Source organism: Pterocles gutturalis, unplaced genomic scaffold (assembly GCF_000699245.1).
Source record: "Pterocles gutturalis isolate BGI_N339 unplaced genomic scaffold, ASM69924v1 scaffold35912, whole genome shotgun sequence".
Classification (NCBI taxonomy): Eukaryota; Metazoa; Chordata; class Aves; order Pterocliformes; family Pteroclidae; genus Pterocles; species Pterocles gutturalis.
In genome coordinates, this window is record NW_010109045.1 from 11214 (window position 1) to 29213 (window position 18000).

The window sequence follows — 18000 nt, forward strand, 5'->3', positions numbered from 1 at the left end:
CCCGGCCCGGCCCTTCCCTTCGCTTTCGCCGGAAGCGTTACCGAGATGAGGGAAAGGGCGGGAGCTCAGCCCCTCTCCTTCAGCCGTGCTTCGGGCTTTAGCTGGTGGTTGTGGCCGTTCCCCTCCACGGCGGCCAACGGCCATTTGGCCGCCGCGGCAGAGATGGAACCCCCCGCACAAAATGGCCGGTGCCCACGGCTGTGGAGAACACTCACAGCACCCCCCCCACACTCACCCTTCTGTATGTCCGTGGCCATCGCCTCGCCGCAGCCGGTGATTTTCCACCTCTGCCTCCCTGTCGTGGCAGAGCTGATAAAAAACGCCACCGGTCTATGAGGGGTTTTTAATAATAATTTTTGAAGTGGATGTTGTTTTGAACAACAGTGAGGTGTTGCTATAGCCGTCGACCTTAGGGGCTCAGCCCCTCCTCACATGCCCGAGGGTCTGATTGAGGCAAATATTCAACAGGTGTCTTTTAAATTATTTTTAAAAAAAATCAATAGAGTGACGGGAAGCCAATTGAGGTGAAATTGGGAGCTGATGAGGACTTAAGGGTGGGATGTGGAAGGAAAGCAAGGCAATGGCCTCAGGCGTTGGGTAGGGAGGGTCTGCCTCCATTTGCAATGTGAGGACGTAATCAAGGGCTAAATAGGACCACTGTGGTTGAGCTGCTGTGGGGTAGGAGTAAGTGCTAAGATCCCATCTGAATCAGAGGCTCTATTCATGAGGAGAGGGCCTTTGTTAGCATATATTTGTACACAGCGCTGTGAGGGCAAGGGATAGAATGCCATAGGTAAGTGTGGGTAGGGGACAGAGATGCCCTTGATGGCCTGGTCTGAATGACAGCCAGGATTGCTACGTGGATGCAAGACATCATGCACTCCCCCTGCCATGGTAGTCCCTGTGGGGTAGGAGAGTCAGGAGGAGCTGTGCCTCAGGCCCTGGGGTGTGTGGTCTGACAGAGGAAAGGTTCAGGTCCCGCTCCCCACAGTTGCAGCCCGAGTTTCAGGTGTTGGTATTTGTCTCTGAGCTGGCAAGCAAATGTCTCCTGCTTGGTGAGGCACAGAGTAACTCTGACTAGGGTGAGCAGAGCCTGCCAAAGAAGAGGATGTTTTGGGATTTGTTGTGTTTGATGAAGAAGAGGAAAGGGTGGTCAGCTTTAAAAGTCATTGTTGGAGCTTTTGATCTCAGCGTCAGGACACTTGTGGCAGCTGCTGCCTCAGTACCTTCTTCATTGACCTCTATGAAAGCTTTGTGAATAACTTTTGAGATTAAAAGATCCTTCTTAGCTGACATCCCAGTGAAGTCAGCCTGAATGGGGTCAAAAGCATTTCGTATCCCCATGCTGCTTAAAGGGGATTTAAGGTCATAATTCTCTTCCAGCTTCAACTTGGGCAGGTACAAATCCACTTCAGCTTTCATCATGCTGGCTGATTTGGTCCATTCAGCTAGTTTCCCATAGGTCAACTCTCTTTCCACCTGCAATGAGTGAGATCAGACTGTCAGTTACTTACACTCTCTTTCCTTGAAGGTGGTGAGGTATAGGTCTGAACTGTTACAGTTGTTCGTTTGTTTTTTTGTTTTTTCTGATGCGAAGAGTAATGCTTTTTTGCAATGTGTGACTCAGAATGGTGTTAATAGGCACTTGCCGTGTGTGTCTATGGGTGACTTTTCTCTTAGTAGTGGTAAAAAAGTGGAATGTGTGGGACCTCAGATGCAAATCAAAAGATGTTTGCCCTGATCTTTTTAGAATCTGAAACTGATCCTGGCATGGTCATGAGTGGCTGCTGATGCCTTCTGGGTCAGAGTGGTCAGTACTTAGTTTGAGAAACCTAACCACAAAATACCAGGTGCAAATCCAGACTGAAAATGAGATAAAAGTGAATTAACACAGCCCTCAGAATAAGATAATGCTAGGGCACGGTGATCCAGATTTGATCCTTGCTTTCCTTGTGCTATTGTAGCAATAGAAAAGGGGACACAAAATAGATTAAGACAGTTATGTGGACATACTTTTTAGGTGAATCCTTAAGTAAAATACTGCATTTGTAGTGTTATCAGATCCCCTGAATCCTAAGCTGAGAAACCATGGTGTTATAGTTTATGAAACAAAGTATGCACACATCAGAACCTATTCTACCCTGATTTTGAGGCTTATTCTTCCCCACTCTTTTAATCTGTTTCTGTTACTGTCTCGTAGTGTATGTGATACAACAGTAGGTCAGTTTTACCAGCTCCAGACCAGTAGTGTTATCATTGACGTCATCTGGTAGGAGAATGAACATGCTGAGTTCATTTTCTACGTATGGCAGCTCAATGATTTTGAACTTAGTCGTTTTTTCATGGAATATCAAAAATGTATCTCTCAGAAACATCATCTGTACTGTTTTGGTCTTGGTCTGTTAAAAAAAAATTCAGACATAAAAAATAGTGCTAATTCATTCTTTAAAATTAATGATAACGATTACTTCGTTGAGCTGAAAGCAAAAATTAGTGAAAAGTACAAGACTGGCATTCGTGTACTCAGTACCCTTTGGACAGTAACATGCTCACCTCTTTTTCACAGTTACTGGGATCTTTACAAAAAATTGACATAGACACATACAGTACCTGCCGACTGAATTGTGTACTGTATTTCTCATTTTGAAATTAAGGAGTTAGCTTTGATAAGCAAGGAACTTCTGTAAGTGTTTCATGTTTTCTCCCAAATATTACATTTTTGGAGTTGAGGACCTTGACTGTGGGGAGAAAACATTGCCTTTCTTCCTCTGGATGCCATCAACTCTTTTGCCTTTTTTATATTTCCAGGCGATACTGATTTTCTCACCTTGCCTCTGAACCATTTTTTCTGTGACCTGTGCTGGCTTTTCCTCTTACCCAAACCATAAAGGACCAGATTACCAAATTAAATTGGATTACCCAATAGTCTTCTGAACTCCTATGCTCTCTTATGTTTACAGAGTTTTTACTATGTCCACTACCCTTTACATTTCAGTCACATTTGAGTGCAAAAGTTTATCTGTTTGTAGGCTTTGTATCAGGTACCCTGTGAATTAAACCCTCTCTGTGCACCAATGTATTGGGTTTACATGGCAAAATTTTGATACTGGAGGGGCTGCAGGGATGACTTTGGTGAGGAAACATCAGAAACTGCCTCCATGTTGGGCAGAGCCAGTTCCAGCCAGCTCAAAGACGGACCCGCCACTGGACAAAGCTGAGCCAGTCAGTGACATTGGTAGTGTCTCTGTGATAACATATTTAAGAAAGGGGAAAACAACTGTTGTGCAACAGCAGCTGGGAGAGAGGAGTGAGAAAATGTAAGAGAAACAACTCTGCAGACAGCAAAGTCAGTGAGGAAGGAGGGGGAGGAGGTGCTCCAGGCACTGGAGCAGAGATTCCCCTGAAGCCTGCGGTGAAGATCATGGTGGTACAGATATCCACCCAGCAGCCTGTGGAGGACTCCATGCTGGAACAGGTGGATGTGCCCTGAAGGACGCTGCAACCCGTGAAGAGCCCATGCTGTAGCATGCTCCTGGCAGGATGTTTAACCCTGTGGAGAGGAGCTCACTCAGGAGCAAGTTTACTGGCAGGACTTGTGACCCTGTGGGGAATCCACGCTGGAGCAGTCCCTTCCTGAAGGACTGCACCCCCAGGTAAGGACCTGTGCTGGAGCAGTTCTTGAAGAACTGCAGCCTGTGGGAAGGACCCACATTGGACATGAAGGACTTGCAGCACAGAATCATAGAATCAGAGAATGGTTTGCATTGGAAGGGACCTTAAAGATCACCTAGTTCCAACCCCCCTGCCAAGGGCAGTGACACCTTCCACTAGACCAGGTTGCTCAAAACCTCATCCTGCCTGGCCTTGAACACCTCTGTGGATGGAGTGTCCACACTGGAGCAGGGGAAAAGTGTGAGGAGGAAGGAGAGGCAGAGACAAAGTGTTATGAACTGACTGCAACCACCATTCCGACCATTCCCTATCCCTCTGCTCTGCTTTAGGGCATAGGTGGAAGAGTTGGGAGTGAAGTTGAGCCTGGGAAGAAGGGAGGGGTGGGGGGAAGATGTTTTATTTTTGTTCTTATTTCTCATTATCCTACTCTGAGTAATTGGCAATATAGTAAATTAATTTTCCTAAGTTGAATCTGGTTTCCCTGTGACAGTAATTGGTTAATTATCTCCTTGTCCTTATCTCAAACCATGAGTTTTTCCTTCTGTTTTTCTCCCCCTGTCCTGTTGAGAAGGGGGAGTGATAAAGCAGCGTGGTGGGCACCTGGCAGACAGCCAGGGTCAACCCACCAGAACCATGTACTGTGACGGATCCTAAAACCACACATGTAGAGTAGTAGGTTTCAGATACACATTCACATCGTTGACTCAAGCGCTTCACATTGCCTGAAGGTGTTTGCACTCACAATCTATGTCAAACAAGATACATACTTCCATTGACAAATAATTTTGCTTGCCTTTGACACAGTCCAAAAATATGCATGTGGTCAGCTACTGTGAATTGTCAGCACATGATTGTTTAAATGCTAATAGCTCAATAACATGCCCTCAGTGTACACCAAATACATCATACTCGCGCATTCAGCTAAAATGACAAACCTCCATGAAAATGCTCTCTGAGGTTTTATGTAACACCCAGGGTGTGTGAGAAAAGAACTGATTCCATTTCCTTGAACTCAGAGTATAGACTATGTCTCAAAAGCAGAAAAGAGACTTAGATGTCTAAGCACTGCTCCCAAAAGCAACTCAGTCCCTTTTGAAAATGGGACGCTGGTACTTATTGGAAGTTTCCTCTTGTCCTTAAGGTACTTAACCACAGTGTTCTCAAATGTTTTGATACTGAAGAGCTGTTAATTAAAGTGAAAATCCTGTTCTCATGGATATACATAAATAAGATAATGCTGACTTATTTTCATAATTGCCATTCTTGCTGAGTTTATACCATGTGCCCAGCTATGAATAGTGTTGCAGTGGTGTATGAAATGCAGATGAAATATTTAGAGGTTTCTTGCTCTTCAGTGATAGACATACTCATGTATGACAATACTCATATGGACAAGGAATTTACCTTGCTCAATCTGAAGGGCATCTCAGAAGTATTTTCCTCTGGAAATTTCTTTTCCCAGTTTCCTTTGAAATAAATGGCATTTACTAAGACCAATACAGTCTGAGAATTGAGAGATCCTGCAGGCAGCAGATCCTGGATTTTCCCTTTAAAATCAGACAAATAGGACTGTTATTCCAGTATTACTCTGTAACTTGTGAGTTTTAATTGTGCCTTCTCTGTGCCTAACTTTCTAGCAAAAATGTTTGCAATTTGGGAAAGTTTTTGAGTGTCCATTTTTTCATATGCTAAAAATGAAATATCACTTTATTTTTTTTATATGTTTATTGCAATTTTTGGTAGTAAATGACGTTGGAAGGTGGGTAAAGTGGAACAGCTTGGATGTTATTTGAAGTTGGTTGCAAGCAGCTGAAGAATTCAGAAGTTAAACCCTCACTAATCATATTGGAGCCACTCAGTATCTACCTCTGCCTTCCTCTGAACAGAAGTAATTCAGAAGAGGCATGAAAGATCTAGGGAAGGACCTTGTAAGGAGCAGCAGTTAAGTTTGGAGAGAGGGTTTCTTCAAGCCATTGAAACTGCACTTTGCACATCACCTCCCCTAAATTTCCATCTTTTATGAATCCTTGGCTGCAAGAACAATAAATGTGGAAATGCAAATGATTTGAAAGTTAGACAAGAAAAAAGCCATCAGAGTGTTACTTACTCTCGGTTTCATTTTCAACCCACGAATTGATCAGTGCTCTGGCTTGTTCTGAAGCTGTCTTAAAGTTTACAGCTTGTGGCTTTGTATTATAATAGCTTGTAAAGAGCTGTAAGAATTTCTGAAAGATAGAATTGATTTGAGTTATGAAAATGTTAGAAATAATAACTTCAACAAATTATACAGTCTGCTAATACATAATTGAAGAAAATATAGTTTGTTTGAAATGGGATAACCCTTAAAATAAGGTCTGATACATTCTATGATAAATATTAAGCAAGGACTGATCAAACTTCAGTCTTAAGGAAACTGACACTTTAAATTTTTATTTTATTTTTTTAGGTTTGAAACCTAAAGTGCAAATTTGTTATTTTGAAATATCCCATGAAACAAACCTTCTTCGTGGTTTTTTTCATTTCTCAAAATGACCTTTTTATATTGTTTAAATACTTTTTTTCTACTTTACAACATAGGGTTCAGTACAAGAAGGAAGAATAGTCTCATATAAAGTTGAAACGAGGTTTTAGATTTGCTTCAGAGATGAGGAACCTGCCAAGAGTTTGTGAGGACAATAGAGGATCAGATATAAAGGGAATGTTCTGGTAGAATAAAGTCATGGCAGAAATGCGAATTAACATCTGCTGTGAAACTGTTCATGGAGATTCTCAGCTGGAAATTCTTTAGATTCTCTGTAAAGCACAGGTACATGAGATTATGGAGAAAATGAGCAATAAGCATTCAGAAGGACAAATTACTAATTAATTGGGAGATCAAAGTAATCTCCAAGATCAAAGAACAGTAATCTAATTTAAAACCACCTTCCAAGAAATTATAAGATGATTAATACAACATCAGTTTTTAAAAAAGATTTCAAATACATAGGTAATTACAAACTCATGAGTCTGTATGGGGTGAATGAGTAGAATAGGTTTAATGGGTGTATGGATAAACATGACAGCTCATCAAGGTCTAGGACATGCCCTCTGGTTCAGGAAGTCCCTGAGCTGCAGATTGCTTGGTGACCACTGCAGATTCTGGAGAAGCATTACTACACAGCATGCCTTGTTCTCATGCACTTCCTAAATTGTTGCCCATTGCTGGAGACAGATGGACCTCTTATCTGTCCAAGGCTAGCCCTGTATGGCTGTCCTCATGTTGTCACTGAAACCACAGTGCTACCATTTGGAAAATTTTTATAATCTCTATTGATAATCTTTCTTAATGTCCAACTATTCTCAAGTAAAGATGTTCAACTCACAGGCAGTAATGGGTAGGTCTTTTCCTCGTACAGTCGGCTGGCACTCTTCAGCAAGTAGGTGCTTCTGGGTTTGTTGATGACAGACAGGAGCTCTTTGAAGCCAGAGTGGATGTCTCGAGTTTGCTTGGGCTCAGGGTCCTTGGAAAGAGACACCAAAGAGAAACCAATTAGTATGGGATTTTTTTTTTTTCTGTCTGAAGTGTTACAGTTGTTGAAGTATATTTCTAGTTCATCTAATCTAGTTTCTTTGAGCTTTATTTTTGGTTTCTGTGCTAAAGAAACATGGCTTGTTTCAGTTTACAAGCCTTTCAGTTCTTGGGGAGTTCATTCAATGAAGAAGATCTGGGCAGTTTTGCCTGGTGGCAAGTCTCTGGGGAGCTGATGAACAAGGGTGAATCAGCATGTGTTAGCTTAAAGACAAATTTTGTTTACCTGGTGTGTCCATGCATGAAGAAGGTGGAAGGAAGTTTATTGGGCAGGGCTGGAGTCAGGTGTGAAGGCAGCAGTTGTTTTTCACTACAGAAAACCAAAGCTGATAAGAGATAGAATTGTGCTAAGCACATTAGGACAACTGATTTCTTGATAGTGCCATAGACCAGCTAAAACCAAGTAAGACAGTATTAGGGCCAATCAAAATGCTGTTTCTATCTCAGTTCTGCTTTTGAAAGCCTGGGTTCCTGAGTTTTATGGTAACGTTGTCTGCTTGTTCACTTTTTCTATGTATAGTTCTTACTGAAGTGAGACAGTAGATGTAGACGGAAGACATGCAAATGTTAGAAGGCTAAAGCGGTGGTTGTGATGAACTATCCCTTTCTCAGAGATATTTTTTTTTTTCTCTGAGTCTTTTGTTGTGATAAATACCATCTTTCTTTTCTTTGGTCTCCCTGGAGAAGGCCTTGTTGTCTCAGACGAACCTTCTTCTCCTGCAGTCTGGTTAAAATGAAGAACCTGTGATGATGATAAATGTTCATAAAGACAGCTTGTTTTTTGAAGATAAATGTGTGCAAGGGTTATGTAATTATATTAGTTTTTTATGATAATTCACCAGTCATGCACAATGACGGTTAGTTTATGAAAAGTTACTAAGGACAAGACCTCACCAAAGGCTGAGCATCTTTGCTAAACTTTGATTTAGTCTCGATAATGATATAATTATTATATAGATTTTAGTCACATTTACTGCTTAGTAATAGATCAATATTATAACTGAAATATGAATTTATTTAGATTAAGGGTCAGTTCATGCTTGGGGTACATGAAATTTATTTTCAGATCATGACCAAGCACAACAAAGAGCAGAGTGCACTTCAGAGTCTGTGAGAGTGTAGAATTCTACATTTAATATGTTTAAGTAAATGCATATAACCTAAAAGAGTACAAGACTGAAAACTTCTGCCAAAGTGGGCATAAGTGAAATCATATTTTCAGTACTGGTATGTCTCCATTGTTCATGGGAAGATCACCTTATTTACGGACTAACTATGTCACAAGCAAAAGTATTTGTACGACTCCTGTGCAGCCAGACATGTTCAGGAGAGCATACTAACTTTTGTATGCACTGTGAGAAAACAGATATGCTGCTTCCAGAACCAGCTGGGGTCTAGAAGCAGTGATTTTGTCTCTGGCACTCCTTTTTCTAGATTGTCTTAGCTCCATATTAATTTTCCTAATAAAACTATCTCTTTATTACTATTTGAGCACTATATCAGGTGAATTATTCTGTTCAAAAAACAATTAAAATAGAAGGTAGCATTCCCAGCAAAACCAGCAGTAGTCTCTAATGTCAGTAACTTCCCGCTGGGAGACCACTTGCAATGCTCTGGGAACTCCAAATGTAAGTTAAATGTAGGGGTAGTGCAGAGCAGGGAGATCAAGGAAATAAAGTGGAAGAACCTGCAGGACTGCTGGCAGTGTGTGGGGGCTTATTTCCTGTACCAACGTTCTGGCAGGTCCCTGTTCTCCCATGTTGTTCCTTTCTGTTCCCATAGGCGTAAGAATAATGCAATTTATGTGGGAGGTACCAGTGAGGTGATATGCTGCTAGTTTCAGGGCTTACCTCAGCCATCTGGGTTGCAGTGTCACCTTTTGCACCCAGGTAGACCATGGCGAGAGCAGCTGCAATACTCCAAGGAGCAAAGAAAATGTTTTTGTCTTTGGAAGTTTCATTCAGCTTTTTGTAAAGGTCCAGAGTGAAGCTGTTGGTTGACACTGAGAGAGACTCCATTGATACAGCCTGAGACAAGAGTGTCAGAGAGGTGATGACTGCTTCTTTACTTCTTTTAAAAAGTACAAAGCTGCTAGTAGAAGATTGCCTGCACCCTCTCAAATGCAGTATGAGAGTGTCCCTATAATGGGTAAAATACTGCACAGATACCAAGTACAGTCAGCTAATAGGTCTCTAAGACGTGCGTTATTTCTCCCTTCTTCATCACTCCTCAATGTCCTCAGCTTTTTTATTTATTCTTCATCAGATAAGCACAATTTTAGCTAGAAATGTATACAAAGATCAAACTTGTTTCAAAAACACATTTTCTTAAATTTCATAGAATTATTCTTCCATTTGGAGGGAGTGAAACAGAATAATCTCTCACTGTGCTGCTTTGAGCTTTTTTCTATTTCCTCAACCTTTCTGTGCTATTATTTTCTGCTAAAAAAACCATGGTGAATTCATGCAATTCACTACATGTATCTTGAAGGCTACTAGAAATCTGTAGATTTTTAAATGTTCTTGGTGTAGGTAAACACATGTTTGAAAGCTGTAGCTGGATTTGGTAATTACTGTTTTTCAAGTAAACCCTTGTATCTTATATACAACCCAAAATAGTTCCTGGTTTAAACAACAAATTTTCCCTGTTTGCCTGCTAGTTTATCAGAACCTGCAGATTTTCCATCATTGTTCTGCTTCTTTTTCTGAGTATGTTTTTATAGGACAAAATCAAAACAAACAAAAAAACCAACCCCAGGATGAAACTGCTTTTCTGTATGTGGATCCAGAACAAACCTGTTTTTCTTATTAGCATACTTTAGATCAATCTAATACCGTTGACAAATACTAGGTCAAATTCAGAAATTTCCATTGTCTTCACCAGTATGAGGACTACTGAAACATGTATTAAAGCCATTGTAAGGTGACAGCAGGTGAAAGGTTAAGCATTAAATCAACAAAAGCATTAGACATTTAGATTTATCTTCACCCACAATTTACATGCTCAAATAAAAACCTGCAGTCCTTAAAGACAGCTGTCATGCAGTGTTAGAGATGCCCAGAGCCTCTGACACCCTTCAGTTTTGATTTCAGACCTTTCCACAGCTCCACAACTGCTTTGGAGCATTCTCAGGAGTGCTTCAGAGGTGAATACTCTGCAGCCTAGGCTGTATCTAAGCATAGAACTTTCAAGTCAGATATCTCTTACTGCTGTGCCTGGAGATGCTGATACTCACAGAGCATATCTGGGGAACAGGGCTGAGCTGAGCATTTTTGCCTGAAGAATTTCAAACTGGCATCTCCATCTACTGTTCCCAGAGTACCTGCACTGAATCTGCATGAAGCAAACATTTCTCAGGCTTGAGAGAGAGAACATGTGGGTGTTTCTGTGAGGTTTACTGATCCAGTAGTTACTTGATATTAATAAAGCAGAGGCTTGAACCAATACACCCCATGCTGAGCATCTGAAACACTGTGCTACAGGCTTACGCTACCTTGTGTGTTCAATTCCAGGATCAGTAGGAGGGTATTCTCTCTGGCAGCCTCACTCCTCTGGTCCTAAATCAAGTGGTAGCCTGGTGATTCAGGCACCCCTCCTACAGGTGAGAAAACTTTCTGCCCTTGCAGGTTGCCTAGGTTTTTCCCAGCCTGGGCTTGCGTTCTGATCACGGTGCCTTGGCACAGTGTTTTCCTGAGGGCTACACTGTGTACTAAAAAATTAACACTCCCTTCCCCTCCATGACTTCTACGCCATCATTTAACTGCTCAGTTACAAATCATGTAATATGAATTTTTAAGACTTCCAAAGTAAAGGTAGTTATTTTGATATGAATATTTACACTACCTGAAATCCTGAGGGAGAGAAGAGTTAAGATCTGTCTTCAGTCAGGATCTGTGGCAGTCTATGAGGCAATGAATACTTTTGGAAATGTAGAAATGTTTGCACCTCCCTTCTCTACATCCTCTTTTTGTATTAATATGCATGTTCCCTTATCTTTTCCTACTTCTCCTCTCTATCACCTGCTTTCAGAACTTACACAGAGAGAGACCTCCTCAATTCAAGGCCACTGTTAGTTGGCGTATGTGAAGACCAGTGTGCCTTTCTTCCACAGGTGTCCTCCACAACCTTGGCATTAGGCCTGCAAAAATGTAGGAATTGCAGAAAAGAATTTAAACACCCTACACTGAAAAGGAACATGTTGAAATAATTTTACAGCTTCCTTTTTACTCTACAAACTGGGGCAGTGAATAGAAACTAATCTCAAAGATATGGCTAAAAGGGAATATTGAAATAGGCTGTTGGTTGCATTCATCCTGTGCTCAAATTTGAGAGGGGAAGGATTTGAATACTTGTGGGATTCAGGTCACATAAAGCACCAATTTTGTGATATTTTACATTTTTGCTCTTCTTTTTTAGAAAGTTGATCACAGAAGTGCAGAAGGCATTTACTGAGTCACCTAAAATAAGTGAGGAAATAAGAGTGAACACAATCATTTGAATTGGTGGATGTTGGTTGGAGACTGCTGCTCCTAGCAGAGCAGTTGAAGGTACTTTTGATATCTGCAGGCCCTATGCTGTTTCAAGCTTGTTATTCCTCTGTGATAAATTGAGAGAGTTTGAACTATCTACCAAAAGCTGCAAAACTACTTGGAAGCTTTGCTTGTAATGATTTATTTTACTGAGATTGTTGTATTGGAGGAGAGAGGCAAACAGCATAAAATGGGAGATCAGGAAAGGTATAATACAAAACACTTAGGTGTACACAAATGTTTTCCTTTAAACTAGTGTAATTAGCAATTCTTCTGTTTTCGTCTGCTTCTACCTGTGTAACTTAAACTGCATTGATAAATTTCCTTTGCAATCATGATGTCTTTTCTGCTACATTTATGGTTAGTTAGGAATGGCCAATGCCCACTAGGACAGCACATGCAGAGTAAAACAATTACCAACATGCAGTTAACCTATACAGGAAAAGGATCAGTATAAAGAATATGTCCATATTTTGAACTAGAATTACATTTTCATGCTTATATTCACTTTGAATCTGAATCTGAATATATATATGCACTTCTCTTGGTCCATGGGTTTTGTTTTTAGGTGTGTGCAGTTTTTGAGCCTGGAATATCCATCTTATTTTCTTGCTTCAGAAATGTATTACATACTATTATGTTTAGTTATGTGCTTAAGAAACATTTCTGCTATGTATCTGAAACTGCTGGTGTCTATGTTTTAGCTAAATTAGTAGAAGAAAAAAAAAAAAACCAAACAACAGTTAGTGGTACTACAAGCTACAAAGATTGGCCAAAAGTACAGGAAAATGAAGAAAGGTTACCCAAACTGTGTAGACACTCTTTGTGGTGTATTCCAGCTGGTGCAAGATCCTGTTTAGTAAGAGAGAGTGGAGTTTCAAAGGGGAGCCGATTGGCCAAAGAAGAGGTAATCTTGGTTTGCCTGTGCCAGATGCAAAGAGTGAGAGGAAACGGTGAATTGCTGCAACCTGAATGGCAGAAAGAAGGTTTCACAGCATCACAGCGCCTGACCTGTTGACCTCAAGTGGATTTGCTTCTGACAAATGGTCATATAAAGCCTTTTGATAAAACCAGTAATTTTCCTCTGGCATACTGGTGAAGTAATTTTGGCTTTTTTTTGAAGCCATCTTTCATCCACATCTTGCTCAGCATAGATGTGAGGTTGTGTCTTTCTGCCTGTTTGATTGTCATGCTCCCATACCTGTACTTTGTAAATGGTCAGCTCTGAGTGGGTATTCTTGAAGATCAGTTGGATATTTCTTGAAAATCAGTTCTATTTCAGTTACATCTAGTAAAAAGCATAACAATTTAAAATTAGTGCTAGACTAAGTCCAATTATGGATTTTTACTCTGCAGGAAATCCCATTCACCTGTGTCTTCCAGGAAGAAAATAAAGCAAGTATCACATCTGTTGCAATACAACTAAAGGATTGGACTATAAATAACATTTAAAAAGGGATTTTCTTGTGCCTGTTACTGATGGCAGAATAAAACCTTAAAAACTATGGATGCATATGCATTTCAGTTCTAAAACAGGGGTTTTTTTCTGTGTCCTTGTCTTGAATACTAGCAATACACCAGCACACCAGTTTTTATTATTGTGTGCTGTGTCTGCCATTTCTGCTTGTCATGACGTACATCTACCACAGAGGTGCCAGGGATTATTTTACGACACTGAGATTTCCACTGGAAGACGAAAGCCCCATCTTTAATTGTAGGATAACTGAAAGTATGTTAATCTACTGTGTTTCGACAGGTATGGAGTCACTAAGTGACAGTCTGCGCTCACAACGTGCTTGTAATGAGGCTTATCTCAGCACTTTCCTGTAGATGCTTCTTTCTTTTGTTTTCAAAGTCCTGAGGACTTTCAAGGAGGAGTTTGTGGACCTGAAATTTTGATGATACAGAACAAACTCAGGGTTTCTTGAAAGCAGTTATTTGGAAATGCAGTCATGTAGCACCTATTACTTGGCTACCTTTGCTTATTTTAGAAAGATGATTAAATAGCATTTTCCCCAGTATGGAAGAATAAAATGGAACTGTCTTTCAAAAGCATCATGCCACCCTTTGTGACAGACAGGGGAGAAAGGAGAGTGCTTGGGGGAGATTTTGCTGAGAGGAGAATTGGAACACCATGACCTGTTCATGGTGTAGGATGTGCTCTGCTCCAGATCTGTCTCTTCTCTTCCCCCATCCAGGCAACAGGCCTGTCAGCTCCAGCACCCAGGCCTCCTGGAACAACAACAGCAAGCATGGCTAGCATGTTGCACTGGAAATTCACATTCCTGGGACTGCCTCCCTTTTTATATCCAAGTGTGGCATTCCAAACTAGCAGGGGGAAATAATTCTGAACATGGAAACTAAAAGACTTGCAATTTTTCTTAACTTACAGCACTGACAGATGCACCTTCCAGATCTCAAAGGCCATTAACAAGTGTGAGAAATTAAAGTAACTGCAGGGGACAGGGCCCGTATCTGCTGACTTGGGTAGTTGACCTTGTTTCAGCTGGGATGGAGTTAACTTTCTTCACAGTAGCTAGTGTGAGGCTGTGTTTTGGATTGGCACTGAGAAGAAGGCTGATTGATAACACACTGATGTTTATAGTTGCTGCCAGGACAGTCAAGGGATTTTCAGCTTCTCTGCTGTGCCAGTGTCTGCAGGTGCAGGAGAACCTGGGAGGGAGCATAGCGCCAATTACTAGCCTAGGATTTGACCTTAGGTTTAGGATTGAGAAGGGAGGAATGAGAAGGGAGTTTCCCTTTGTGTGAGAGAGCAGCTGGAGTGCGCAGGGCTCTGCCTTGGCACAGGGCGGAAACAAGTCGAGAGCTTATGGGTCAAGATTAGCGGGCAGGGCAACACAGGTGCTGTTGTAGTGAGTGTCTGCTGTAGACTTCCTGAGGAGGAAGTAGATGAGGCCTTCTTCAAACAGCAATACACAGTTTAGGAGTTCCCAGTGGTTACTTATTGTTGAATACACACAACAGAGTGATAGGATTAACATGCTACAAGGCTAAGAATTAACATGCTTAGTACCCTGATGAGTCTTTGTTGGCCAGGCATCACTCAAGTGGAGAAGGGCTGGTCTTTGTTGCTCCCTGGAAGAGGCTCAGACTTGATGTCCGTGTTGTTCCTTTCCAATTCTTGATTTTTTTTTCTTAATTAAGATTTTATGCCTCCTCATGTAAGTGTTTCTGCTCTTGAAGCCTCACTATGCTGACTATTCCATACTGATAATAACTTCTCTGTGTTTTTACTTTTCTTATTTGTCATGGCCTTCACTTGTGTACTTTTCCACACCTAATCAACAAACCTCTCAGTAAAGCTGAGTCAACAGCACAACTGGGCTGCACCAAGGTAGCTCCTGGATGACAGACAGATGAGCCCTGAGCTGAAGGTTACAAGCAAGGGAGTGCACTGATTTTAGAAGCAGCACTTTGTACAGGGGAGAAGATGCAGATACACTTTGTTGTGTGGAGTTGTTTTTCCAAAGAGAACACCTCTTGTGGAGGTGGAGTGAATTGCAATTATAGTTGGAATTTTACTGAGAGTAAATATTTTTACAGTACTTCCCTCCTGCATTCAGATCTTGTTGCCTTCGATAATGTTCTCTGACATGTGATTAGATTACCACAATGGCTACAAGACTTTATGCTATTCCTTATGACCAAAGGAAAGCATAACTGCTGCCTTCCCAAGCCAACGGAGGGAACTGATGTTGCCAGTGCAGCATTGCTTGTTCACTGTTGTGCATGGGCAAAAGCAGTGTTTGGAAGGTGCTCTTCTGGGCTATAGGCTCTAGTCAGACTTTTTATTTCTAGTGTGTTGTGACAGGTATGTTTAGTAAATGCCAAGGATACTGTGCTGAATAACAGTGTTTTCAGGGCTATTTGAAGCCTAGTGGAAATAAGATGCTAGAGTATTTAAGTGTCTCAGCATTGTCAATCAGAATGATGTGGTGGTTGACTTGGAATGGCAAGAATGGGAACATGCTCCAGCTGTGCACCTTACAGGATGCTCTCAGGTAACTGGATAACTCGATGTCTTGAATAATACAAACACAACTCCAAGTCCATTTATTATATTAAATGCAGATTGTGGTAAAATTATGAAGTAAAGCATCAATCAGTGTCTCACTGCTGTTTCTGTCAATACCATTACTAAGTTTGCTGAGATACACTCATAAGTTACAGATCATACATTGATCAATCAGGTAGCAAAGAAGTTGTGCAGGTATTAGCCAGGAAACAGGTATAATTAGGTAAAATCAAAGAGAAGAAGCAGATTTGTATTCTGAAGGTTTTAGATTGCGTATCAATAAGAGGTAGCAAGAAGGTGTGTTGCTCATAGTTTTCTTAGCATTTTTGGTAGTTGTAACTCTCAGCAGCCTTAAACTACAAAGCTTAGAAAAAGGAGGAAAAAATACAAGGTGATTAGAAGTCAGCCATTAAATCTTAAGGGCTGGACCATTTTCTCTCGCTGTTTCATTTTTTCATGAAGCTGCAAGGGCAGAAGAGAAAGGGTGCAATGCGTCTGTATACATGCGGTGAGAAAGGGGAAGATGAGTGACTTTTTGAGATTATTCTGGGTTTGTATTAAATTTTGTTAATTTTCAACAGTCTATAAATTTGAAATGAACATAAGGAAACTGCATTGTAATGCAAATACAGGTTTCCCAGTAAGGAAAAGAGAGCGTACAGATTTCTACCATTTCTTTTTTTTTTTTTTTGTCTTTCAGGGATTTTTTTTCCCTGTCTGGGAGATTCAAGAAAATGAACTGCATTTCCCTTGAAGTCAGCAATTGGCATGGGGCTAGTGATGACCTGTGTGCAGAGAGCTTTTATGGCTCCACAACAAAGCCAGAAGAGCAGGTTCAATGCAAGAGAGCAAAATTCTACACTCTGTTTTCTGTGGAGGACTGTCTCGTTAGGACAATGGAAAGGAGCAGTAGAGGTGTGGTTTCTGAGGCACAGGGTAGTTTCTGCGTGCTGCCTTACCTGGCAGGAGCAGGGAAGAAAAAGGACGCATACTTTCAGTATATATGGCTGTATGGCTATGCGGCTTAAGGTTGAGATTTTAACACCGCAGTTCACATTTTTCCGTTGGACAGTGAACTTTGTGAACAAGTAATATCTCATTCTAGGGGAGAGCAGAATCTGCCAAAAAAGAGGATGCTCTTGGATTTGTTGTGTCTGATGAAGAAGTGGAAGGGGTGGTCAGCCTTAAATTTCAGAACATGGCTAACAGGAAGACTTGTTAGTTCTGTAATTACAGCAGTAGCAGCAGCTGCCTCAGTGCCTTTCTCATCAACTGCAACAAAAGAACTATGAAGAACTTTGGAGATCATCACATCACCCTTCTCAGCCATTCCACTGAAATCAGCATTGCTGCTGAAGGCACTGCGCATTCCCATGCTGATCAGATTATCGCTGATGTCATATCTCTCCTCCATTGTGAACTTAGGTAGGTACAGATCCACAAGAATTTTGGTCATCTTCGTGGAGTCAGTCCATTCGGACAGCTTCTCGTATGTCAGTTCTCTTTCCAGCTGTCATTTAATAAAGAGAGGAATTTGTTGTTTGCAAGGAAAAAACGATTAATTAACTAATAATTTTTATGGCAATTTAATGAGTTAAACAGTTTTAAAATAGTGAATTCAACATTTAGCTGAAAGCATGAAATACAAATTGGTTTTACTCATGATCAGAGGCAGGGTGCGCAACAAACACTTGAGACTTAATGGTGCAAGGTTTTGAGCCCCCCCTGCCAAATTCATTGCAAAAGAAAGACTAGGCACTTGACACCTGCAGCTGCCATCCCCTGAGGTAGTTCTTTCCTCTCTTTTAATTCATTCTTGATGTGAAGGAAATTGCTGGGAGATTCCCAGCTGTGTGGCAGGTGGTTTGGTCCGGTTCCATAGAAGCAGGCGTCAATATTGCACATATTTTCTTGGCAATTTGAAAACAAACTGCTTGCAGCAAGGTATTTCATTGCTGCTCTGTGTCCTGAGTACTATATCACCAGGGTTCATCTCAGATTAAATGGAGGAGAGCCATGAATGGTATTCTTGACATGATAGAGGCCAAGAATTTAACGATCTTGCAATTGTATAACTAGAGGGGCAGATCTCATTATTGTAGCATTGCAGTCTCTTGCAGTCTCACCAACGTCCTAGTTTTTGAGACAGCAAATGAAATGGGGGGGGGGGGGGGGGGGGGGAAACAAGGGGACAA

The 18000-nt window shown here is 41.1% G+C and overlaps 1 protein-coding gene across 1 annotated transcript; it reads right to left on the reverse strand.

The window, feature by feature from the left end:
* Nucleotides 1–1077: 1077 nt before the first annotated feature.
* Nucleotides 1078–9258, reverse strand: LOC104461313 (heterochromatin-associated protein MENT-like). Its single transcript, XM_010072853.1, has 7 exons — nucleotides 9091–9258; nucleotides 7896–7982; nucleotides 7035–7172; nucleotides 5780–5897; nucleotides 5077–5219; nucleotides 2232–2399; nucleotides 1078–1479 (listed from the first exon to the last, which is right to left on the reverse strand). The coding sequence occupies exons 1-7, from the start codon at nucleotides 9256–9258 to the stop codon at nucleotides 1078–1080; spliced, it is 1224 nt and encodes a 407-aa protein (XP_010071155.1).
* Nucleotides 9259–18000: the final 8742 nt, after the last annotated feature.

Coding starts and splice junctions, on each gene's coding strand:
- LOC104461313 (XM_010072853.1), bottom strand. CDS start 9,258: ATGGAGTCTCTCTCAGTGTCAACCAACAGCTTCACTCTGGACCTTTAC. Junction 5,898..7,034: donor AGACCTACCCATTACTGCCT/GTGAGTTGAACA, acceptor TCTATCTTTCAG/AAATTCTTACAGCTCTTTAC. Junction 2,400..5,076: donor TGCCCTTCAGATTGAGCAAG/GTAAATTCCTTG, acceptor TTTTTTTAACAG/ACCAAGACCAAAACAGTACA.